The following is a 26,796-nucleotide window of genomic DNA, read 5'->3' as shown; positions in this document are numbered from 1 at the left end:
CATCCGGAAATGTAATCATGTCAATTTCCCGCATCTGATATGACCAACTGATGTAATACTCGGATCTTCTTTGCATGATATTGTTTTTGTCTTGGAATGTTTTTCATATTGCTTGTTCTTTTGATTGTTTTTAAATTTTTAAGCTATCGTGGTCATATTTTTGTCACATGTTTTTCCGATTTCGGAATAGTCGCTCCTTTTCGATTTTTATGCAGTTATTCGTTCTTCCAGATGATTCATGTTTTCGATTTGGAAGATATTGAAATTGTAGCATGAAATAACAAACATCATGATTCAAATTAAGAATTTTAATTTATGAAAATCTTTGTCTCTTGTATAGACGATATACCTCTCTATATGGTGTCCTTCTATCTGAAAAGATAAGTATAATTATGTGATACCAATTTTCTACATAATATCAAAGCAAACGTTTTAATAGCATAGCTCAAATAAATGACAATACACAAGTGTACATATATCAATACTAATGCAATGTGATCAAATAAGACGAACAGGAGAAAAGCTGAATAATAGTGTGTGTTACAGTGCTAGTTCACATATTAATCTCAACATTCGTTTCGGCAGGGTGATGAAAATATTACATCCTATGTATAAATAACGGGAAAATTTACCGTTCAAAAAATAATTCCAATCGAAAACTCGAAATGACAAAAGAACAAATTCATGATAGAAAAAAACAACACCTATTTAAAAAAAAAACACAAAAAAAACAAGCAGCTTTCCATTTACGTCACCTGTTATACAACAAAAGATAGTGAAACAAAACTTCAAACATGTCCTCATTCCATAAAACAAGTACAAAAAAGCATCAGAGAAAAAAAACAAAGGGGTGAATAAAATATCACAAAATACAAAAAAACATTATCGTAAGCTTTCAAAAAGGCTTCATATAGATTTTACATATTTATTGGTATTATTTCATCCAAATAGCCTGCGAAATTCTGTTATATACAAGAAACAGTATTTCAATAATCGGTAAATAGATAAGATACAAGAATGATTTATTTATTAGCATTGTAGATTTTTAAAGATTTATCAACTAACTTATTTTTCCTATATGCACATTGTTTAAAAATTGATGCTATAAATTAAATTAAAAGGATGCATACATAAATTATAACAAAAATACAAAAGGCGTCGAGCTGTTTAAACTTTCTTTCTTTTGTTACCAATTTTAAGCACATAAAATAAAATGTTCTAAAATGACCCTCTCCATATCATTTCAAGCACTGTTAAAAATATTGACTACTAATTGACCATCCTTAAACATTACATATAAGTACATGTAGTATTAAAAAAAAGCGCACATCAATTGACCTAATCAAATTCAAAAGGTATTACAGACTTTGTCAAATACATACACAAACATATTTGAAACAGTCCAGGAAACAAATACAAATATCGAACGAGTGACACAACTCACATTAACCTTCATAACAAGGTCCATTGATAGTCTTGTCCTTCCATAATCCATTTACACAGATGGTTTTATAACATGTGTTAAATAGCTTAACATAAAACATATTATCAATTTGTCCGTCTTTACACTCTCCAATCGGTAATCCTATGCCACCAAAGTTTAAAAACTTAAATGCATCTCCTATATCCGGAAACTTTGGAAACTTTGGTTCAGCAATGTCTTCTTTAGATCCGGGATTTTCAGTATGGGTACATTTTCCATCATGACAAACCGTATTAGAATATTCTTTCTTACATTTGCCATCTTTACATTCAAGGGAGACAAACCCCCTGTTTTCGTCGGTTTTACATTTTCCGTTTATACATATTGATGACAAACCACTCTTGTGGCTGAAGCTCATACCCGTCTCTTTGCCAGACGTATAAGCTACGACGAACAATAGAATCGCTGTAAAGAAACACACAATGTACTTCATTGCTTTGCCTATTTTAGCCAAATTATCTTTTTAAAATAATAACGTTCTCTTATAAAGAGAAAATCATACAACACAATCTGCGCAGTTTTTCAGAACTCAATAAACCGTCAATAAGGAAAAACATTTAACATTTTTAAAACATTATTGGTGTATTGATTTACGGATAAACAAAACGGCTGAATACTTCCATAATAACAGCTGTAGAACATAAAGAAGATAAACGAAATCGTCTTAAAGGTTAAACGCCACAGCAACTTGCACGTTCCAAAACATACTAATTGAGCCTTAATGGGAAATAGAGACAACCACCTGAGCTAGATAGATATCAAAATCGACAACGAGGTTTTTTTTTATATATACAACGGCTTGACTTCCCATAAGGGTATTGCGCGGTAGTAATAATAATACACTTTTAGTTTTCCTTCACACGCTATGCATACTCCATATACCACTTTTTTCTTGACAAAAACAATGTCTTACAAGAGGATAACGTAGACATACATGGTAGAACTTTGATAGGATTAAGCGAAATCAAATTCTACTACATTCATGTAAATGTTATACAAAGGTAAAAGGATTAGATACATGTAAAAACAAACAGTGTGTATTTATTTTCGCTAATGACGAAAAAAACATATAATGTATGACATATATGAATATGATAATGCATTATTCTATTACATCGTAATATCATTGCAGGAATATAGAACAATTTACTACAATTTTCCTACTAGATTGTTTTACATATCTGCAATAATTGTAATCAGTTATTGATATAAATGACAAAATTACAGGCAATATTATCCTTGTTTAACTGAATGCATAACTCCTGGGTGATGCATACCGTGTCTTTCCTTACGACACATTACATGTGGATTATACAAAATAACTTTAAAAGCAAGAAATGTTCACTGGGAAGCAGCAGTTTATCTAAATTATGAATTCATTGTTAACTAAACAAATGAAACGGATAAAGTTTGCAGAAAACATTTTTTTGATTTTAAAACTTTTGTTTGAAGTTTCAAATTCAGCAACAATGATAACAAAGGTGAGGTGTTTGTGAAAACATTGCACAGTGGACATGTGCATCTGCTTGCTGAAGAAAAAAAATATGGGGATGTTTCTTCTGTCAAGAACGTATATAATTATTAGTTATATACCCTTGCAATACATTGTATGATGCTTATCTGCTAATCGAATCGCAAAAAGAAAAATGTTTATACTTTTTGGCGTTCTGTACGTGTACAGTGTAGATAACATTGTCCATGTAAAATTATAATTTGAACTATGTCAGATGAAGCCATTATATTTTCTTGTTTTCAAACGTCCACATCTTTGTAATAGAAACAAAAATATATTTATAACCATCCTATTTTGAAATAGAAACAAGATAAGAATTTATCTTTTGTGCAAAATTTATTCCAGATAACTTTTTCTGGATTATTCCTACTCTACTATTGGACTGTTTGTTAAAGGTATGTTTGGACTGCTAACAGTCTGGTAGGTAGTTATAATTTGACTTGGACCTTTTTTTTTTTTATTATAATTTATTTTTTTTATTCATGGATTAACAGGCATTTACATAAATTATCTATAGTGGCACATAATAAAGCAAGCAAGAAAAAACTTGGACCTTCTTGATATATTGACTTATTTACGTAGATTTTTAGAAGTTGGAACATAATCTATATTATACTAAAAAAATCGGGTGATATTCTAAAACTGATGATTATACATTTTCCAATGTATCACTACCAACTGCAACATATTGTGCGGGATGTTAATAACAAGAAAAAGAATTAACATACAAGTTCTAGAATCGACATATGGTATTATATCGTATGTACTAAGGTGTTATGAATATGAAAATAAAGTTTATATAATGTTAATAAGATTTACTACACAAGAAGCGTAAAATATTGTTACAAGTTTAACCATCTTATTAAATGTTAAACGTAAAACTTTCATGAATACAATGTGTGCAATCTTTCCAGTCATATATCATAATCCTTTCTGTAAGTTGTGGATTTTTTAAATAATTATACTATTTCTACACATTATTCTTTAGTCAAAACTTCTATGACCGAACAACCATACAGAAATAAACATAGCCATACAAAAGTACAGTAAATATACCTTTCATCAAAACTTATTCTATTCTTTTCTCGATTGCATTATTCTTGATCTCCAAATTTCCTCCAAGGTAAATTTTACGCCGGAAAAAAAATATTACGTATTCACTCGAAATGAATAGCTGTATAGCTTAAATAAAGTCTGCACTTTTTCGTTTTTTTGCCATGGCGTTGTCAGTTTATTTTCGATTTATGAGTTTAACTGTCCCTTTGGTATCTTTCGTCCCTCTTATAAAATTACTATACAAAAATAGAAAGTTTGGTTCATTGTTTGATGAAACCATGTAGCCGTGGAACATAATAAGAATACTTTTCTTTAACTAATATGGTAAATATATAACTCTTTCCGGAATCGTTATTGAAACATGATTTTATTCCAATCTGAGTATGAATGAGCAATATCAAAGCAACCTTTCTGCACTTTGGTCGGGTTGTGATCTCTTTGACACAAGCCCCATTTTCACATTCCATTTAATTCTAAATTTCTTACCTACTTATTTATGACAACGTCCCCGGTATGACTGATCCTTCCATAACCCATTGATGCATACTGTTTTGTAGCACCTGTTAAACATGCTTTCGTAATACATATCCTCAATCTGTCCATCATGACACTCCCGAAAGCCTCCAAACCCATACCCTCCACTTATATCTCCGAAGTCTGATGAATCGAAACCACCTCCCATATAGTCCCACTTTGGTTCAGGTATGTCTTTCGTGGGTCCAGTATCACCAGTATGGGTACATTTGCCATTTTTACATTGAGTGCTGGAATATTCCTTGTTACAGTTCCCGTTCTTACAGTCTACAGACACATGGCCTCTATCAGATACCGTTTTACATTTTCCGTTGGTACAGCTAGTTGATATACCACTCTGGTGACTAAAGTTGATACTAGCACCGAAGGTATAAGCTAGAATTGGTAAAATCGCCAGGATATAAAACGCAATGTTTTTCATTGTCTTGACTATTTTCATAGAAATGAAAGTAACGTTATCGAAAAAATACGAAAAAAAATATAATGCAGTATATGTTTGATATGCGTTGTTTGTAGAAATTAAATTAAGCGTATATAAGTAGAACTTTCTATATTGTTTACATATTGATTTGTGGATAACAACTTTCGGATTAATCTTTCTGCACCACAGCTGGCTGTTAAAAGTGCAAATATTTAGCATAAAATCTGAGAAAAAAATCGTCTCAATTACGTTTTTTATTTTTCTATGGTATTAAGGCTTTAAAGGGACAGATTTTTTTCGGAGGATTAAAATGATAAATGATAAATAAATGCCTATGACTTATATACTAAGTTGTGTTTTTATGTTATTTAGGGTTCCTATGGGCAGAGTATTCGTTTTATCAATGTTTTTCTAGGCACGCGTAACATATTGTTCATGCATTGCATTTTATGCATGAGGATATTAAGCTTTCACATTAAAAAATGTTAAACCAGTATTTTTTATCTTTTTACTTGTACAAGAAAAAAGATTAAAAATACTGGTTTTACATTTTTTAATGTGAAAGCTTAATATGCTAGTATGGTAGCAAACAGTAAGTGTTTACAGTGTACACACGATGTGATACATTACAAAAAAGTAAAACCGTCATTAATTCAGCATCTAAGTTCTTGTTAAGAACAAATAATTGACCTATAATATATTACGGCAGAGAAAGAAATAATAACGAATTAATACGAAAACTTATCCAATTAATGCATATAAGCTCCATGAGCTTGTTTAGAAACTTTGCCTAGTGTATCGTATCCATCTTGATTTATATCAAAGGCAGGATTGCATCACTGTTTCTTTAGTAATATTTTACTGGAGGCAACGATTAAAACGTCTAAAATTCAGTCCAAACTTGATAAAACTTTTTTGTAACTTACTTATTTGCATTTATATAAAATAATAAAGCGGGATTTCCATGTAGGCGTTAGCGAAGTAAATGCCAACACAGCCTCTGATGGATACGTTCATCCGACGCGCTTTTCTGGTATACTTTCATGAGAACGCTCAAACCCTACAATTAGAAAGAGATGCGTAAATATGTTGGGAAGTTAAAAGCCATATGACCAAAGTTATCGAATGTCTTTTTTACCTGGATATAACAAAAATATCTAGCTCCAAAGTAAATTCAATAAGGGAATAACATCAAACGTTATCAGTCAACGGGACGAGTGTGCACCCACTGTCACGTTACCAAAATTTTGAATATCATTTCTGACTTATTTAAAATTTAAAAAATGAAGAATGTGTAAAAAAGACAACAACCCCACCATAGAGCAGACAACAGCCGAAGGTAACCAATAGGTAGAATGTATTCAAAGAAAAAAATATGCACATATAATTAATGAAAAGCTCTTTATACACGTAGTTGTTACCTGTAATGTCCAAGGGAAACAAACACCGAAGAGTAAACAACAATAAAGAAGTATGAACATTATAAAACCTTTGAATGACTTCACGAAAAGTAGCATTATTATACTTTACAATGTGTGATAGCGTCTCTGATGGGTCTTTTGTAGACGAAATGCGCGTCTGGCATAAATACAAAATTTAATCCTAGTATCTATAGTGAGTTTATTTTGTATAATTAAAAGACGAACTGAACATATATACTATCTCCCAACCACTTTATATCATTTATTTTGTTACAGTCCTAGATAAAGCCGACGATAGGAGACAACACCCGAAAGTTTATGAAATAGCTTAGTTGAAAGAGGGGTCTTTGGTTCTGGACAGAGTGAAGGAAGTGATTTTATTCAAGTATAAACAGGTACTACGACATGATGTAGTATTGCAACGTTGTTTAACTGTTATAATACTCATATACTATGAAGAAAAATTGAAATTTAGCGTTGAATGTTTTACAACAAACAAAATGCAAAAATTTAATTCATTAAGTATAGTTAAGATCACTTCTTTTATTTTGATTTCATGTTTCATAAATATGTACAAGTCTAACGCATGATGAAATGTTATACTATATAGTATAAGATTTGAAAAGGAAGAATCAAATTACTATGCCTGTCAATATTTTCTGTTGATGATGTATTTGGTATTGTCTTTTGGTCTGGTATTTCGAAGGGATAAAAAACAATACCCTTACTAGCAGTTTGGAACCAGATTAAACGGTTGTTCCTGCCTTACTGTAATGCTTTGAAACTCTGGAAGATTCATTCTGGGACACTACTATTTCGCGTCTCCCTGTTTATAACATTGCTCTATCAAATCTACTCCAAAGCTCAAATTGATGTTCCCACCAAATGACTGTGTCGATTGATTCACTATAACATTGGCTTAGACCACATGGGGACACCGAATAAAATATACACATTTATTTGATTAAAACCGACCTTATATGGTCTAGGAACACAGTTATCGTCCTTTGATTTCGTTTGTCTACAAATATAGTCCCTAGTGTGGACAGTGTGTTTCTTGCCTATTTTTTCATATCTCTTCCAAATTTATTTATTTATGTTTTATTCCTCAAAAAGCAAGTAGAGGTTGAACTTCCACTTTTAAAAAACATTGGGTCATGAATTTGAAAGTCAAGTAGTTTTTTTGTACAGCTGAAAATGGTGAAAAATTAGCATTTTGGAAGCTGTCAACAGATTTCAAGACCCCTAAATATTATGATTGTCCATATTTTGAGTAAGAGCTTATGACGTTTTCTATAATTGTCATATAATTTGTACTAAAAGAAGTACAACACACTGTAAAAATAATATTGAGAAAGCGTGGGTTGGATTTTTGTCCCATAGAAATGCACTAGGACATGACTGTAGTGTCGGACCTTACTATAGAAGCAGGATACAGAAACAGCATTAGAATTTTGTATATCACAGGAATATCTGTGAAATTGATTGATACTCTTATTTGTAGATAATAAGATTGATGGTTGCAGGTTAAACGTTGGAATACCAAAGATTGTATTATAAATGCTTTGTAAAGCTGTTTGGTGTATGATGTTTATCTGTCAATCTCTAACTTTTTGTGTCAACCCAATGACAAAAAAAGGAAACAGGAATGTGAAATTCTTATAAATTGAAAAGAAAAACTAGGAATATGTCAAAGAGACAACAAACCGACAAAAGAGCAGAAAACAGCTCAATAAGAATACTTGAATTTTTAAAATATAGTTTAACAATACCAACAATTTACTAAGTTAAGTAAATAAAAAAAAAACTTGCCTACTAGTATATCAAGAAAATGTCAGAAAATCGGATTAGTGTCTGTACAGTCCATCTGTAAAATAAATAAGGGGGAATGCCATGCATAAACATGAATTCCAAACAAAGCGTTACAAATGTGTCATTACGGTCATAAGGTTGATGACAAGCGTCTGCTATGCATGCCTCATTCCCATTGCGCATCGAGACGACAGTCAGACATTTACCCATGCATTTTCACAATAACCGGTGAGCTTCAATAGATGTACAATCAGTCTATGACGTGTCAAAGATATGGATTGACAACTGAAGGCATATTTGATAGCTATAGTATAGTTACTCTCTTTATTTTTTGGGTGAAATTAGAACTGACAGGTACCACATTTTGAAAGTAAAAACAAATACATACAAACAATAAAAAATCTAAAACTAAATGAATTTAAGTCTTTAATATTGGTTTCAAAATTCTATTTCAAATATTTTACTATACAATAAATTTAACTGTATTACTCCGTACACTTATAACAAATGTTACCTAGCTTATGTAGACTTGACTTTTGAGTTTCGAATTTTCAAACTGATGGCCGCCGTTGCCATGGAAACAGCAAAAATGTCAAAACATTTCAAGATGCTTAAAAATTGATGAAACTGAAAACAAATGTTGCCTACCAAATGTAGACATAATTTTTTACTCTAAAATTACCAAAATGGCCGCCGTAACCATGGAAACGGCAAAAATGTGAAATATATCAAAATCCTTTAAATTTAATGAAACTTTACACACAGGTTATGTGGCGTCATGGATACCGTAGAACAATGATTTGGGGTCCGTTTTGGTGACTTTTGTGTTAGCATCCTAACACAGGATTACTTGTTTATTTTGTATTCGTGTGATAAACACCATTTAAAAATTCTCACTTGAGTTTTTTTTAGATTAAACCAAAAGATCGGTTTTGTTCTAAATATGAGTAAATATGAAACGTGGTATCCTTCCGTAGTGTATTAAGATATAGTTCTATCCTTGCTTAAGTTTTATTGTTGTTTTCAGACAGATTTCTTAATACTTCTTCTTCCGATTGAAGGTCGATATATCTTCTTTCTAATAGTCGAAGTAAGCGTTTTTTCAAGCTTTTGAGGTTGGGGGCTTCTGTCGAAGAAGATTTTATTAGATATGCAGTTGACATTAGTGGCATCGCTTTCGTGGCGGATTCGGATTTAGCTGGTAAAGATATTTTTGTTGTTGGTTTAATTGAAATATTTGTTTTAGAATGTCCAATTGGTGACATGTCTGTTGGTTTTGATGTTGGAGAAGTTTTTGACGAAGTCTCAGTTGACAATGGCGTCATCGCTATCGTTGCAGATTCAGATTTAGTTGGTAAAACAATTTTAGTGGTTGGTTTAATCGAAATGTTTGTTTTCATTGGTGGCTTGTCTGATGTATTAAAAGGCTTTTCTTGTGTTTTCGACGGCTTCGTTGGTGGCATGTCTGAGGTTTTCGACGGTTTCATTGGTGGCATTTCTGGGGTTTTCGACAGCTTTCCTGGTGTTTTTGACGCTTTCATTGGTGGCATGTCTGATGTTTTCGATGGCCTCTTTGGTGGCATGTCTGATGTTTTCAAAAGCACCATTGGTGGATTCTTTGGTGTTTTTGTAGGCTTCATGGATAGTATGTCTGATGTCTTCGTAGGTTTCATTTGTGGCATGACTGATGTTTTCAAAGGCTTCTTTTGTGGCTTCTCTGATGTTTTCGTAGGCTTCAGTTGTGGCATGTCTGATGTCTTTGTAGGCTTCATTGGAGGCATGACTGTTGTTTTAGAAGGCTTCATTGTTGGCATGTCTGATGTTTTAGAAGGCTTCATTGTTGGCATGTCTGGTGTTTTAGAAGGCTTCATTGTTGGCATGTCTGATGTCTTCGTAGGCTTCATTGGTGACATGACTGATGTTTTAGAAGGCTTCATTGTTGGCATGTCTGATGTTTTAGAAGGCTTCATTGTTGGCATGTCTGATGTTTTCGACGGCTTCTTTGGTGGCATGTCTGATGTTTTTAAAGGCTCCATTGGTGGATTCTTTGGTGTTTGTGTAGGCTTCATGGATGGTATGTCTGATGTCTTCGTAGGTTTCATTTTTGGCATGCCTGTTGTTTTAGAAGGCTTCGTTAGTGGCATGTCTGGTGTTTTAGAAGGCTTCATTGTTGGTATGTCTGGTGTCTTTGTAGGTTTCATTGGTGGCTTGTCTGATGTTTTCAAAGGCTCCATTGGTGGCATGTCTGATGTTTTAGAAGGCTTCATTGTTGGCATGTCTGGTGTTTTAGAAGGCTTCATTGTTGGCATGTCTGATGTCTTCGTAGGCTTCATTGGTGACATGACTGATGTTTTAGAAGGCTTGATTGTTGGCATGTCTGATGTTTTAGAAGGCTTCATTGTTGGCATATCTGATGTCTTCGTAGGCTCCATTGGTGGCATGTCTGATGTTTTCAAAGGCTCCATTGGTGGCTTCTCTGGTGTTTTCGACGGCTTCATTGGTGGCATTTCTGATGTTTTCGAAGGCTTAACCGGTGGCATGTCTGATGTTTTCGAATGCACCATTGGTGGCATGTCTGTTTGTTTTGCTGTTGGAGAAGGCTTTGTCGCCGTCTCAGTTGACAAAGGTGGCAAAGCTTTCGTGACGGATTCAGATTTATTTGGTAAAGAATTTTTTATTGTTGGTTTAATTGGATTGTTTGATGACGAAGAAGTCACTGTAGCGATGTTTGTTGAAGCTAATTTGAGTGTATCTACAAGAGAATCAAAGTCTTTGTCATTTTTATTGTTTAATTCTTCAATGGGTTCTTCCGTTGATTTTATTCCTCCGTATTTTCCTTCGGAAGGTGTTTTTATATTTGCAGAAGATCCTGTGGGTAAGCTAATTGGTTTTGATGTTGGCTTAGGTTGTAATTGATTATTAGAAGAAATAATAGGCCTTGCGGTGTCTATTGGTGTTGAGGTTCCATATAGTTTCTTACTAGATGTATCTAGTGCAGGAGGCATTGTCAAGGGTGCATTTGATGATAAAGATCCTGATGGTACCTCTGGTAGCGAAGAAATATCAGCTGCTACAACGTTTTGTACATCTTTGTCAGATCCGTCTAGAGGTACAATTGTAGTAGAGCGCATACTATCAGTATCGGTAGGTGTTGCGGGCATTGGAGAATCATCACAATCGTAATAAATTATATCACAATCATAATTAATTGAACCTCTGTGTGTAGCAGTGAATGGAACATCTACGTTTCCCTCCGAAATTCTGTCGTTGTTTTTAAACATATACATCCTACTGTCTAGTTCCTTCTTTACAATCCCGAAAGGTTGGTCCATCTGTAAGAAATAATGAAAATGTAAACATAGTAACCGAATGCTGTCTCATGTCTTGCATCATATACCTGTCAATTTGCTACCAATTTTAGGTATTATTGTCATATAGCTCTACAACGGTTCCGGTACTTACACATCCTCGGATTTTAAATATTTGGCTTTGAGCGTTCCTCATGAAGGTAAATCAATAAAAGCGCTTCAGAAGCATTTAAATTATTAAATGTGTTGTCTTTAATTCTTTTAACAAGATTAATACATTAAGCTGTGGTGAGTTCTTCATTGAATTGTGCTAAACGAAACAGTGTTTTTATCTGATACTGTTACAACAATAATAAATTTTATAGCTTTTATGCAATTGTGACAGAGCTATAAATTTTAATAAAATTAACGGTACCAATTTTCGTTCACCAGATGCGCATTTCGGCAATACATGTCTCTTCAGTGATGCTCGTGGCCAAAATATTTGATATCCAAAGCTTATATAAATGATGAAGAGCTATAATCCAAAAGGTCTATAAGTATAGCCAAATCCGTGAAAGGAATCAGAGATTTAAGTGATGGAATCGAAAATTTGCCCTTATTTCAGTAAATTACATACTAGTATACTGTAAGCGCTGTAACCTTTACCATAAACGATGGGACTGACAAATCTATATGTATCTCGTTCACTTTAGAAAAACACTATCTGGATATAGGATGAAGTAGTATAAGTGACAATGAGACAAGTCTCAATCTAAGTCACAATTTATAAATTTAGTAAATCAATATAGGTCAAGGTACGGTCTTTAACACGGAGCCTGGGCTCACACCAACAGCAAGCTATAAAGGACTTAAAAAATATTAGTGCAAAGCCATTCAAACGGTAAAACCAATGGTCTTATCTATATAAAAAAAAACGAGAAACTAGAAATACTTATGAACCACACAAACAAACGACAGCTACAAAACAACAGATGCCTGACTTAGGACTGGTGCAAACAATTGCAGCGGGATTAAACGTGTATATGGAACCAATTTGAAACATTTTCGCTCATCTGAAACAATAGTGCAGCATCACAACATAGAAAGACACACTAAGAAATATACATTGAAATGTCTTAACTCAATCAAAAAACGTAGTCACACAAATTAACACACACTAAACGAATAAATTTGATCTATGATACAATGCAAACACAAAGTTAATTAAAATAAGGGATGAATAATTAAAGTAAAACCGAGTAAAATGTTAAATATTTCTGGCATTTATTTTCATGTATTGTTAATGTCTTGATAAGAAAAAACAGGGCTCGAGGGTACAAAACTTCAGCTAAAATTTACGCATTTTTTCATTACAAATTTTATTTGTTGCACTATTAGTTTTGGCCTCAGATGTCTTAAAAAATGTTTATAGCATTGAAAAAGCTCAAAATTTTCTCTTTTTGGAGCAAAACTAACACTTTTTTGCATTAAAATTGAAATATCTTTTCTGACTTCTCGGTGACTTATACTTTTTTTTTAATATAACACTTTTATTTATAAACAGCTAACAAGATTTGATTAGAAACTGACTAATCTGGTGTTGATTTTATATATACTCACTTGTACATAAGCTGGACGCTTGAATACAACAGATGCATAAAGCGAATTGTCTTTAACGTCACATGGTAGATTGAAGCTACATGATCCTGTGTAGTGGTGACTTCCTCTTTTACTAAAACCTGCGCGTCGTCCTGCGCATACAGAGGCAATCAATAACAACACTAGCAATTTCATCTGTAAGTAAATAATTGGTATATTACTTTATATGTCTTTTTGAGAAGTTGAAGTTAGGACTAAGGAGCTGAACATTTATATTCTGATTATTATTAAAATTAAAATCTTCTAATGTGGCATTTTTCTTATACCAGTGCCGTATTACACAAAATGCATCCTTATAAAACTACGAAAAAATATTTGTACAACCTTAATTGTTTCAAACTAAGTGAAGCATTAGCTTGTAAACCGCATTGCGAGGCAAAAAAAAATATATCAAAATTGTGAAGTCTATTTCTTTATTCTTGTTAGCAAAGAATGACTTCTGCAAAGCCAAATATTAAAGATTCTACAGTAACAACCAGTTGTGTTTGAGACTTTACACGTGGATAAGTACGTTAATTTCGCAACCAACGGGTAAATGGAACAACAATTTAACTTCAAAGAGGGGAGCCTAGGTGGTTCCTAAAAAATATTTCTAATTCCCAAATCATTAAGTTATTAAAATGAAATAAACTGTTTGAGCAGAGGAAAAAAAGTATTCTGTATACAGATTTCATCAATACCTTACAGTGTTCGATTTTAAACCCCAAAATAGTGTTTGAAAGCTTTGAAAAACGAAATAAAATTGTTCAGACAATAACAACATACCCTCGCCCTTTTCCCCTTGAAGTGCAGTAAATGGTTGCTCTCTAAGTAGATTTTAAAAGACAAAAAAAAAAAAAACCAGCTGCACCGAAAGAGAAGAATAAGAATAGAAAACTACAAGCTAAATCAAAATCAAACAAACAAAATTAAAACAAAGCAAATAGAAGCAATGAAACCTTGAAACAAACTAAAATGTCTAATAGTCAAGTCGTGATAAGACTAAATAATAAAGTTCAAACTAAAATGTCTAATAGTCAAAAGTCGTTATAAGACTAAATAACAAAGGCCAAACTAAAATGTCTAATAGTCAAGTCGTAATAAGACTAAATAATAAAGTTCAAACTAAAATGTATAATAGTCAAGTCGTTATAAGACTAAATAATAAAGGTCAAACTAAAATGTATAATAGTCAAGTCGTTATAAGACTAAATAAAAAGGTCAAACTAAAATGTCTAATAGTCAAGTCGTTATCAGGCTAAATAATAAAGGTCAAACTAAAATGTGTAATAGTCAAGTCGTTATAAGACTAAATAATAAAGGTCAAACTAAAATGTCTAATAGTCAAGTCGTTATAAGACTAAATAATAAAGGTCAAACTAAAATGTATAATAGTCAAGTCGTTATAAGACTAAATAATAAAGGCCAAACTAAAATGTCTAATAGTCAAGTCGTTATAAGACTAAATAAAAAGGTCAAACTAAAATGTCTAATAGTCAAGTCATTATAAGACTAAATAATAAAGGTCAAACTAAAATGTCTAATAGTCAAGTCGTTATAAGACTAAATGATAAAGGTCAAACGAAAATGTCTAATAGTCAAGTCGTGATAAGACTAAATAATAAAGGTCAAACTAAAATGTCTAATAGTCAAAAGTCGTTATAAATCTAAATAATAAAGGTCAAACTAAAATGTCTAATAGTCAAGTCGTTATAAGACTAAATAATAAATGTCAAACTAAAATGTGTAATAGTCAAGTCGTTATAAGACTAAATAATAAAGGTCAAACTAAAATGTATAATAGTCAAGTCGTTATAAGACTTAATAATAAAGGTCAAACTAAAATGTATAATAGTCAAGCCGTTATAAGACTAAATAATAAAGGTCAAACTAAAATGTCTTATAGTCAAGTCGTTATAAGATTAAATAATGAAGGTCAAACTAAAATGTCTAATAGTCAAGTCGTTATAAGACTAAATAAAAAGGTCAAACTAAAATGTCTAATAGTCAAGTCGTTATAAGACTAAATAATAAAGGTCAAACTAAAATGTGTAATAGTCAAGTCGTTATAAGACTAAATAATAAAGGTCAAACTAAAATGTATAATAGTCAAGTCGTTATAAGACTAAATAATAAAGGTCAAACTAAAATGTATAATAGTCAAGTCGTTATAAGACTAAATAATAAAGGCCAAACTAAAATGTCTAATAGTCAAGTCGTTATAAGACTTAATAAAAAGGTCAAACTAAAATGTCTAATAGTCAAGTCGTTATAGAACTAAATAATAAAGGCCAAACTAAAATGTCTAATAGTCAAGTCGTTATAAGACTTAATAATAAAGGTCAAACTAAAATGTCTAATAGTCAAGTCGTTATAAGACTAAATAATAAAGGTCAAACTAAAATGTCTAATAGCCAAGTCGTTATAAGACTAAATAATAAAGGTCAAACTAAAATGTCTAATAGTCAAGTCGTTATAAGACTAAATAATAAAGGTCAAACTAAAATGTCTAATAGTCAAGTCGTTATAAGACTTAATAATAAAGGTCAAACTAAAATGTCTAATAGTCAAGTCGTTATAAGACTAAATAATAAAGGTCAAACTAAAATGTCTAATAGCCAAGTCGTTATAAGACTAAATAACAAAGGCCAAACTAAAATGTCTAATAGTCAAGTCGTAATAAGACTAAATAATAAAGTTCAAACTAAAATGTATAATAGTCAAGTCGTTATAAGACTAAATAATAAAGGTCAAACTAAAATGTATAATAGTCAAGTCGTTATAAGACTAAATAAAAAGGTCAAACTAAAATGTATAATAGTCAAGTCGTTATAAGGCTAAATAATAAAGGTCAAACTAAAATGTGTAATAGTCAAGTCGTTATAAGACTAAATAATAAAGGTCAAACTAAAATGTATAATAGTCAAGTCGTTATAAGACTAAATAATAAAGGTCAAACTAAAATGTATAATAGTCAAGTCGTTATAAGACTAAATAATAAAGGCCAAACTAAAATGTCTAATAGTCAAGTCGTTATAAGACTAAATAAAAAGGTCAAACTAAAATGTCTAATAGTCAAGTCATTATAAGACTAAATAATAAAGGTCAAACTAAAATGTCTAATAGTCAAGTCGTTATAAGACTAAATGATAAAGGTCAAACTAAAATGTCTAATAGTCAAGTCGTGATAAGACTAAATAATAAAGGTCAAACTAAAATGTCTAATAGTCAAAAGTCGTTATAAATCTAAATAATAAAGGTCAAACTAAAATGTCTAATAGTCAAGTCGTTATAAGACTAAATAATAAAGGTCAAACTAAAATGTCTAATAGTCAAGTCGTTATAAGACTAAATAATAAAGGTCAAACTAAAATGTATAATAGTCGAGTCGTTATAAGACTTAATAATAAAGGTCAAACTAAAATGTATAATAGTCAAGCCGTTATAAGACTAAATAATAAAGGTCAAACTAAAATGTCTTATAGTCAAGTCGTTATAAGATTAAATAATGAAGGTCAAACTAAAATGTCTAATAGTCAAGTCGTTATAAGACTAAATAAAAAGGTCAAACTAAAATGTCTAATAGTCAAGTCGTTATAAGACTAAATAATAAAGGTCAAACTAAAATGTGTAATAGTCAAGTCGTTATAAGACTAAATAATAAAGGTCAAACTAAAATGTATAATAGTCAAGTCGTTATAAGACTAAATAATAAAGGTCAAACTAAAATGTATAATAGTCAAGTCGTTATAAGACTAAATAATAAAGGCCAAACTAAAATGTCTAATAGTCAAGTCGTTATAAGACTTAATAAAAAGGTCAAACTAAAATGTCTAATAGTCAAGTCGTTATAGAACTAAATAATAAAGGCCAAACTAAAATGTCTAATAGTCAAGTCGTTATAAGACTTAATAATAAAGGTCAAACTAAAATGTCTAATAGTCAAGTCGTTATAAGACTAAATAATAAAGGTCAAACTAAAATGTCTGATAGCCAAGTCGTTATAAGACTAAATAATAAAGGTCAAACTAAAATGTCTAATAGTCAAGTCGTTATAAGACTAAATAATAAAGGTCAAACTAAAATGTCTAATAGTCAAGTCGTTATAAGACTTAATAATAAAGGTCAAACTAAAATGTCTAATAGTCAAGTCGTTATAAGACTAAATAATAAAGGTCAAACTAAAATGTCTAATAGCCAAGTCGTTATAAGACTAAATAACAAAGGCCAAACTAAAATGTCTAATAGTCAAGTCGTAATAAGACTAAATAATAAAGTTCAAACTAAAATGTATAATAGTCAAGTCGTTATAAGACTAAATAATAAAGGTCAAACTAAAATGTATAATAGTCAAGTCGTTATAAGACTAAATAAAAAGGTCAAACTAAAATGTCTAATAGTCAAGTCGTTATAAGGCTAAATAATAAAGGTCAAACTAAAATGTGTAATAGTCAAGTCGTTATAAGACTAAATAATAAAGGTCAAACTAAAATGTATAATAGTCAAGTCGTTATAAGACTAAATAATAAAGGTCAAACTAAAATGTATAATAGTCAAGTCGTTATAAGACTAAATAATAAAGGCCAAACTAAAATGTCTAATAGTCAAGTCGTTATAAGACTAAATAAAAAGGTCAAACTAAAATGTCTAATAGTCAAGTCATTATAAGACTAAATAATAAAGGTCAAACTAAAATGTCTAATAGTCAAGTCGTTATAAGACTAAATGATAAAGGTCAAACTAAAATGTCTAATAGTCAAGTCGTGATAAGACTAAATAATAAAGGTCAAACTAAAATGTCTAATAGTCAAAAGTCGTTATAAATCTAAATAATAAAGGTCAAACTAAAATGTCTAATAGTCAAGTCGTTATAAGACTAAATAATAAAGGTCAAACTAAAATGTCTAATAGTCAAGTCGTTATAAGACTAAATAATAAAGGTCAAACTAAAATGTATAATAGTCAAGTCGTTATAAGACTTAATAATAAAGGTCAAACTAAAATGTATAATAGTCAAGCCGTTATAAGACTAAATAATAAAGGTCAAACTAAAATGTCTTATAGTCAAGTCGTTATAAGATTAAATAATGAAGGTCAAACTAAAATGTCTAATAGTCAAGTCGTTATAAGACTAAATAAAAAGGTCAAACTAAAATGTCTAATAGTCAAGTCGTTATAAGACTAAATAATAAAGGTCAAACTAAAATGTGTAATAGTCAAGTCCTTATAAGACTAAATAATAAAGGTCAAACTAAAATGTCTAATAGTCAAGTCGTTATAAGACTAAATAATAAAGGTCAAACTAAAATGTCTAATAGTCAAGTCGTTATAAGACTTAATGATAAAGGTCAAACTAAAATGTCTAATAGTCAAGTCGTTATAAGACTAAATAATAAAGGTCAAACTAAAATGTCTAATAGTCAAGTCGTTATAAGACTAAATAATAAAGGTCAAACTAAAATGTCTAATAGTCAAAAGTCGTTATAAAACTAAATAATAAAGGCCAAACTAAAATGTATAATAGTCAAGTCGTTATAAGACTAAATAAAAAGGTCAAACTAAAATGTATAATAGTCAAGTCGTTATAAGACTAAATAATAAAGGTCAAACTAAAATGTATAATAGTCAAGTCGTTATAAGACTAAATAATAAAGGCCAAACTAAAATGTCTAATAGTCAAGTCGTTATAAGACTTAATAAAAAGGTCAAACTAAAATGTCTAATAGTCAAGTCGTTATAGAACTAAATAATAAAGGCCAAACTAAAATGTCTAATAGTCAAGTCGTTATAAGACTTAATAATAAAGGTCAAACTAAAATGTCTAATAGTCAAGTCGTTATAAGACTAAATAACAAAGGTCAAACTAAAATGTCTAATAGTCAAAAGTCGTTATAAATCTAAATAATAAAGGTCAAACTAAAATGTCTAATAGTCAAGTCGTTATAAGACTAAATAATAAAGGTCAAACTAAAATGTCTAATAGTCAAGTCGTTATAAGACTAAATAATAAAGGTCAAACTAAGATGTATAATAGTCAAGTCGTTATAAGACTAAATAATAAAGGTCAAACTAAAATGTATAATAGTCAAGTCGTTATAAGACTAAATAATAAAGGTCAAACTAAAATGTGTAATAGTCAAAAGTCGTTATAAGACTAAATAATAAAGGTCAAACTAAAATGTCTAATAGTCAAGTCTTTATAAGACTAAATAATAAAGGTCAAACTAAAATGTCTAATAGCCAAGTCGTTATAAGACTAAATAATAAAGGTCAAACTGAAACACGTTAGATAAACATTTGAATGCGATAAGTTGAAAGTATTAAATAGAATGTAATTCGGGATTAAATGTGAGAAAAAATGTTTAGAATCCTCTGGATAATTTTATTGTGTACTTAGGTCTAGTGTAATACATGAAGATGCCGTTAATTCTTTTCAATATATTACATGTATCTTTTATACCGTGTAATTGAGAGAAATAAATGACTGTTTTCATTGTACTATTGACAAAGATGTTGACCCCTTATTCAACAAGTATTATACATGCCTAAAGGATACTTTCACATACATTTAATTGCTGTATAGGTCTTTTGGTGATAACATAAACGGTGTATCAAATTTTCTGCACGTCTTTTGATATAAGTCAGCAACCATTTGATTTTCGGGGGGGGGGGGGGGGGGGGGGCTATGTTTTAAAAAAAAAAAAAAAGTTTGTTTCCAGTTTTTGGAGAGAAAAAATAATTTGTTTTTGACTCTGCGAAAAAAAAATTGTTTGTTTCACCCTCAGCTGCCATTATATGTAATGCTAAAATTGAAAGAAAAAAAATTGTTTTCGACTTGTCGGCAAAAAAATAGATTGTTGTTTTTCGCAAAAGGCGAAAAAAAATCCATAGTACATTATTTTTAATAAAAAAAATAAAAATAAAAAATTGATGTTAAAACAAATTCATTTAAGACAAATGCAGTGATGGATTGAATGATGTTTGATAAACACCAACATCTCAATAGAACTCGTCGTTTCGCTTTGACTTCAAAATATGCAATATAAGTTGATAAAAAAGACCCCCCTTTTCTCTCTTATATTAGTTCGTTCCAAGGCACCAGGTTCCATATGCGAAATTTAGAAACAAGTCCCAAAAATACTCTCAAATAAAAGGAAAGGGGGGGGGGGGTTGGTGATAGTAACATAAAACCTGTAAATTGAGGTTTGAAAATGCATTTTATATTTGTTACCGGACGATGAACAATCAATTAATACACGAAAAATTAATACACGAAATGCGCCAGTTCGGGTTGTTGAACTTTTAATCAATCATTTTTATGATAAAACCACGCTATTTGAAGGGAAATTTACAATTTGTTGTATCAAATTGATAATTTGTTATATCAAATTGATAATTTGTTATATCAAATTGATAATTTGTTATATCAAATTGATAATTTGTTATATCAAATTGATAATTTGCTATATCAAATTGATAATTGTTATATCAAATTGATAATCTGTTATATCAAATTAACCATCTTTATATAAAATACATAATTTGTTATATTAAATTAACAATATGTTATATCAAATAAATAATTTGTTATATCAAAATTGAAAATCTGTTATATCAAATTGATAATTTGTTATATCAAAATAATATGTTTTTATATCAAATTAATAATTTGTTATATCAAATTAATAATTTGTTATATCAAATTAATAATTTGTTATATCAAATTAATAATTTGTTATATCAAATTAATAATTTGTTATATCAAATTAATAATGTTTTATATCATATTTATAGTTTTTTTTATATTAAATTGTAAAAAGTAGACTGGCATGGCCCTAAAAGGCTTCCGTAATAACAGAAGAATTCAGTAATTTTAACCACCCGACCAAATGGCAGAAAACAGACTAATAGATATAAGAAGATGTGGTATCAACCCTCCATTCAATGCTGAATACCCTTTTGTAAATAAATATGAAGGTTGTTATTATATCTTCTGCTCTTTTAAGATTTTATATTATTATTTTAATGTTAACTTAGTTCATTCGCATTGACATTTTCTCCATATTTTTTTTAGTATAAATAAGGTTTGAATATCTAGTGTTATAAGAAATTTTAATTAAAAGGTGGTAGGGAAACATACAAATAAACAAAATATTAATATAAATAAGTGAAAAGGTATTTTTCAAAATTCGTTTCGCAATGTTTTACATTTTTTTGAATTTCAAAAATCAATTATAGTAAAAAAAAATTAATAAATTAACTCTACTGCAGTATTTCTTTATCTAAAACAGAATGCCATACTTTTGTGTAACTCATACATTAGCACTTATGTATATTGTCACCTTTTTTTTTGCATTTGTACATGTATTTGTTTTCTTCCAAATTTAGTGAGCAACAATTTTATCTCATGGAGGTATGTTTTTTTGTTGTTGTCTAAGTCAGAAAGTTTTACTTGTTTTTATCAATTCTGTCAATCAAATTTTATTCTTCAATATTTAACACTATAAGAAATGGGGGAAATCTGGACTTAAAATATATCTTTTTGTTGTTTGCTTGACCAGAACAAATTGGGGAGCAGAATATCTCTTTACAATTTTTTTTAACCCCCCCCCCCCTTTTTTTTAAAGTTAAATTGCCGTTCCCCTTGTATTTTACTACATCGACAAATAAATTTTAATAAAAATATCATTAATAATTTATTTAAGACGATACAAATGAGAAAAAAAAGCAAATCTTACCTTAATAAGTCTTGTTAGGTGACATAAAAACGCACCTTCTGAACTAACCCTCATTCGATTTACTTCTTATATTAGTAAGATGTGAGAGTGCGATAAGTTTAAAGTATCATAGAAAATTTAATTCGGGATTTAATGTGAGGAAAACTATTTAGACCCCTCTGGATATTTTTATTGAGAGTTTAGATCTAGTGTATTACATGAAGATGTCTTTAATCCTATTGTTGTTATTTAGGTATCATTTATACTGTTTAATTTAAAGAAATAATAGACTATTGTCATTGTATCCTTGACAAGGATGGTAATCCCTTTAATAAACAAGCATTATACGGGTAGGAAAATAATACATAAAGGGTACTTTCACAAACACATAAAATTGCTAAATAGTACAAGTAAAATAAACAATTTGAAGATGAACCGTTGAAAAATTTTCGTAAATAAGATATAAAAAAACCTTATAAGGGATGAGGTATTATTATCACTGAGACAACAATCCGCCAAATACCGAAGGATACAGATAAAAAAAAAAATTGTAATGCTAAGTTTTAATTACTTGTTTTAAATGACACTCATTTGTATCTTTACATGTCGCGTAAAGATTATTTTATTTATAAAGGAAAATCAAGACAAATTTAATAGTTTGCTGTTTCGACCTGAACATATTCGTTCTACTATTGCAAACAAATGAGTATATTAAGTCTTCCGCGACTTCACAGGATGGGGCATCCTCTAGTTACAATAATAATAGTTGATGCAGGTAACACAAACAGGAAATACACAAGAAATGATCGAACTGAACGTGATTTATCTTTATCATCACATGTATATCATAGTAATCTATAGTAGGCATGGATGCAATCAAGAGTGGTACTGCGATCATGGTAAAAAAAAAAAAAATCCCCTGCTCTTTTCTAGAAATAAATCGTGATCGTCCATAAACCGCTTGCCACAATCGTCGATTACAAATATAACTTTGCGTCATCAACTAATCCTCGATTTATTTATAGGAGCGCTACAACTTGTAGAATCGAAACTATATGTTTCTATAAAACATTAACAACCTACAAAATGTATCAATAGTTGGAAGTTAAGTATGCGTATCCATGGTAATCAATCTTTTACAAAACTCAGGTTTTAAAATGAAATCTTACACATGTAAAGCGAAGTAACTCGTCTTACATATACTGTAAATTCAGAAAGTATTGCGAGGTCTCAATTTTCTTAATAATACGAATAATGCGACTGTGTGTGTATCGTAATTATAACGATGACTGAAGCATTGGACTGTATGCAGCTTTTCCTAAAATCGCATCGATCAATATTTCAGACGTATGCCCATTCTTCAAAAATCGCAAAAATAAATACACGCAATAATTTTTGAATTTACAGAAAATATTTTCGTCGTTGATTATTCCCTGCCTTTAAGTATCGCCTATACCTAGCGGATTTAAACCAATGACATTAAATTGTGTATTCAGAATTGCATCTCCGGGAAGAAATTAGAGCAAAGACTAGTCCCAGGGAATCAGGTGTCCTGGAAGAGAGAAATGATCTCAATTACCTGTCTAGTACAAATCAGTTATAAAGGCCGTGTATAACTGCATCACCATGTTATTGTCTTGAATATTCATAATGCTACTTACAGTGTGTATGCCATTGGAAGTTGAAATTTACTGTAATCTATGCCATTGGAAGTTGGCATACTGTAATCTATGCCGTTGGAAGTTGGCATATACTGTAATCTATGCCATTGGAAGTTGGCATATACTGTAATCTATGCCATTGGAAGTTGGCATATACTGTAATCTATACCATTGGAAGTTGACATATACTGTAATCTGTGCTATTGGAAGTTGGCATATACTATAATCTATACCATTAGTAGTTGGCATATACTGTTATTTGTGCCATTGGAAGTTGGCATATACTGTTATTTGTGCCATTTGAAGTTGGCATATACTGTTGAAGTTGGCAAATACTGTAATATATGCCATTTGAAGTTGGAATATACTGTTATTTGTGCCATTTGAAGTTGGCATATACTGTTGAAGTTGGCAAATACTGTAATCTATGCCATTTGAAGTTGGCATATACTGTAATCTATGACATTAGAAGTTGGCATATACTGTTGAAGTTGGCAAATACTGTAATATATGCCATTTGAAGTTGGAATATACTGTTATTTGTGCCATTTGAAGTTGGCATATACTGTTGAAGTTGGCAAATACTGTAATATATGCCATTTTAAGTTGGCATATACTGTAATCTATGCCATTTGAAGTTGGCATATACTGTTGAAGTTGGCAAGTACTGTAATATATGCCATTTGAAGTTGGCATATACTGTAATATATGCCATTAGAAGTTGGCATATACTGTAATCTATTATGTTTAAAATTAAATTTACAGTAGATCATGGTCAGGAGACTCTGAATCGAAAGCGACAATGGGCTACATCATACTTTTTAATCTTAGTAAAATAATTTGTGTTTCATTGACGTTTGAAGCATTAATTATCTTTTAAATTCAATTTCATTTTTTTTCCTAGTTATGATTGATATTTCAATTTACAAAAAATACAAACAAACAAAAACAAAACAAAATAATTGCTTGACCAAAATGAATGTCTGGTTTGAAAATGTAAAAAAACAATATTACTTCCACTACAACTTAAATGATCGATTTTATATATATATATATATATATATCTTTAGATGATACACAACAAGTTGATGTAAATACAGTTGATTTCTAAAACTGTTTCATTTTTAAAATGATAACATGTTGGCTTACGCACTTGGAACAGAAAAAGAACAGTTCAAAGAAATAAATGTTTGGTCTAATGCAACACCGACGTTTGGTAGCTTTACCATGCCTAATTCAAAAATCAACTTGGTAGCTTTACTTATTATGTACATTACACGATTTGAGAGATGAATCGATGCACAATTTGCACATGTTACACAATTCCAATGGTGGTCTAAAAACAGACATTTGAAAATTATGAAAAAGGCCACCAAAGAAGAGTATTCTGTATCAATAAAAAAACTGTTGGTGATTAAACAAAGTTTTATTTTTTTTAAATGGACCATTCTTAAGCATTAACATCAAAAGTCAAATCATCCCAGACGAGTACTCTCTCTCTCTCTCTTTTTCTTAATTTTATTTGTAATTATGTTAATTTCTTTTGAAGTGTTAAATTTATTGGTTGGTTTAAATCTGTAGTTGCACTTTTAGATGAACATATTCAACACCTAACTTACAAGCAGGTACATCTCTTTTACAAAGTTCTTACATAATTTCTTTTAATGTAATCCAGAACATAAAAAAATAAGTGGATGTGGTTTATGGTGAAATAAATACTTGGAATAAAATGTCCGTCTTCTAGACCAAACCATATACTATAACTTTTTATACGTATGTTCAGATGACTGATTTTGACACCTGTGTAATTGTTATGAATTTCAAACCTTGAAATATGTACATGTTCAAGTAGCTTTCCTTATGTTGCTTCAAATTAAAAATCACTTTGAAGTATCTAATCCCTAATTTTTGAATAAGTATAAATCAAAATTTTGTAAATTTTATTTAATTTGTGGTTTTATTTGACGTAAAAGTAGTTAAACATTCCACATCTGGCCACGCGACAGCCTTTGTTGTGGACAGCTATGATAAAACATTGATTCGTTTTTACTTTGATCGTTTTATGTTATACAAAACTGTCAATTGAATACAATGATAGGATTATGAACATATCAGGTGTGTTACATTTAGTAATGTTGTATGAAATAAAATAAAGTTTTACTTTATTAGTTTCTCAGCCCTGTACTTTTTTAATGTTAAAAGTATCAAACACAAAAGCAAACAAAGTAGCGCCGTACAATCAAAAAGATATATGAAATGGCCATGCCCACGAGCAAATAATCATCTAAAATTGAACATCGCAAAGAGAAAGCATATACTTAGTATATAGCATTCTAATATCGTTAAAACTTCAATGCAGATACACCATAAGGGCGTCAGCCCGGATTTGGTGTATCATTTACAACAAGCTAATATTATCCATTCGGAATTATAGATTTTCAATAATTTAGGGTGGTCTTGCAGCGATTTGACCATTTGATATTGAAAAGCATGATAAGCAGAATATTTGATTTCATTTTAATCATCTTAAATTGAACATTGCCAAGAGAAAGCATATACTAGAACTTAGTATATAGCATTCTAATATCGTTAAAACTTCAATGTAGATACACCATAAGGGCGTCAGCCCGGATTTGGTGTATCATTTACAACAAGCTAATATTATCCATTCAGAATTATAGATTTTCAACAATTTAGGGTGGTCTTGCAGCGATTTGACTATTTGGTATTAAAAAGCATGATTTTTGTGCAAATAGTCAAAGAAGACACACATGGCGAAGGAAAAGAGTCAAACTCGTAACCAGTACATCGACAGGATATACATCTCCTGTTTAACATTCTAAAACATGATACCTGTATACTTTTCATTTTTTTTTTGTTGTGTTGCTTTTAAATGGTTGTTTACTCAACAGTCACTGTTTAGGTAAATTTAATGCAGTTGTCCTAGAACAACAATGATTAAGATAAATAAAGGGCAGTGAACTTATATAATCTATGAACGGCAATAAAACGACTTCTTTAAAATTAGGTGAAGTGTTACCTAATTACATGTACCAAGCAGTGATATTCTGGAATTAAAGTAGTCTATTCTATGATCGGCAATAAAATAACATCTTTGACCTGTTATCGTTACCTAATGACGTGTACCAAGCGGTGACATTTTGAAATTCTAAGAGTTTTAAAATAACTTAACCTAATATCGGCAATAAAACGTAAAATCTTTAAAATACTAAAAATTCAAAACGGAAAG

At 30.5% G+C, this 26,796-nt stretch overlaps 1 protein-coding gene across 1 annotated transcript; it reads right to left on the bottom strand.

The window, feature by feature from the left end:
- Positions 1–8,653: 8,653 nt before the first annotated feature.
- Positions 8,654–22,005, bottom strand: LOC134698913 (mucin-2-like). Its single transcript, XM_063560591.1, has 3 exons — positions 21,907–22,005; positions 13,151–13,324; positions 8,654–11,572 (listed from the first exon to the last, which is right to left on the bottom strand). Exons 1-3 carry the CDS (start codon positions 21,958–21,960, stop codon positions 9,245–9,247), a joined length of 2,556 nt encoding a protein of 851 aa, XP_063416661.1. The 5' UTR covers positions 21,961–22,005; the 3' UTR covers positions 8,654–9,244.
- Positions 22,006–26,796: the final 4,791 nt, after the last annotated feature.

Source organism: Mytilus trossulus, unplaced genomic scaffold (genome assembly GCF_036588685.1).
Source record: "Mytilus trossulus isolate FHL-02 unplaced genomic scaffold, PNRI_Mtr1.1.1.hap1 h1tg000024l__unscaffolded, whole genome shotgun sequence".
Taxonomy (NCBI): domain Eukaryota; kingdom Metazoa; phylum Mollusca; class Bivalvia; order Mytilida; family Mytilidae; genus Mytilus; species Mytilus trossulus.
Note: the sequence above shows the minus strand (reverse complement) of the source record. Positions and strands in the feature narration are given on the sequence as shown.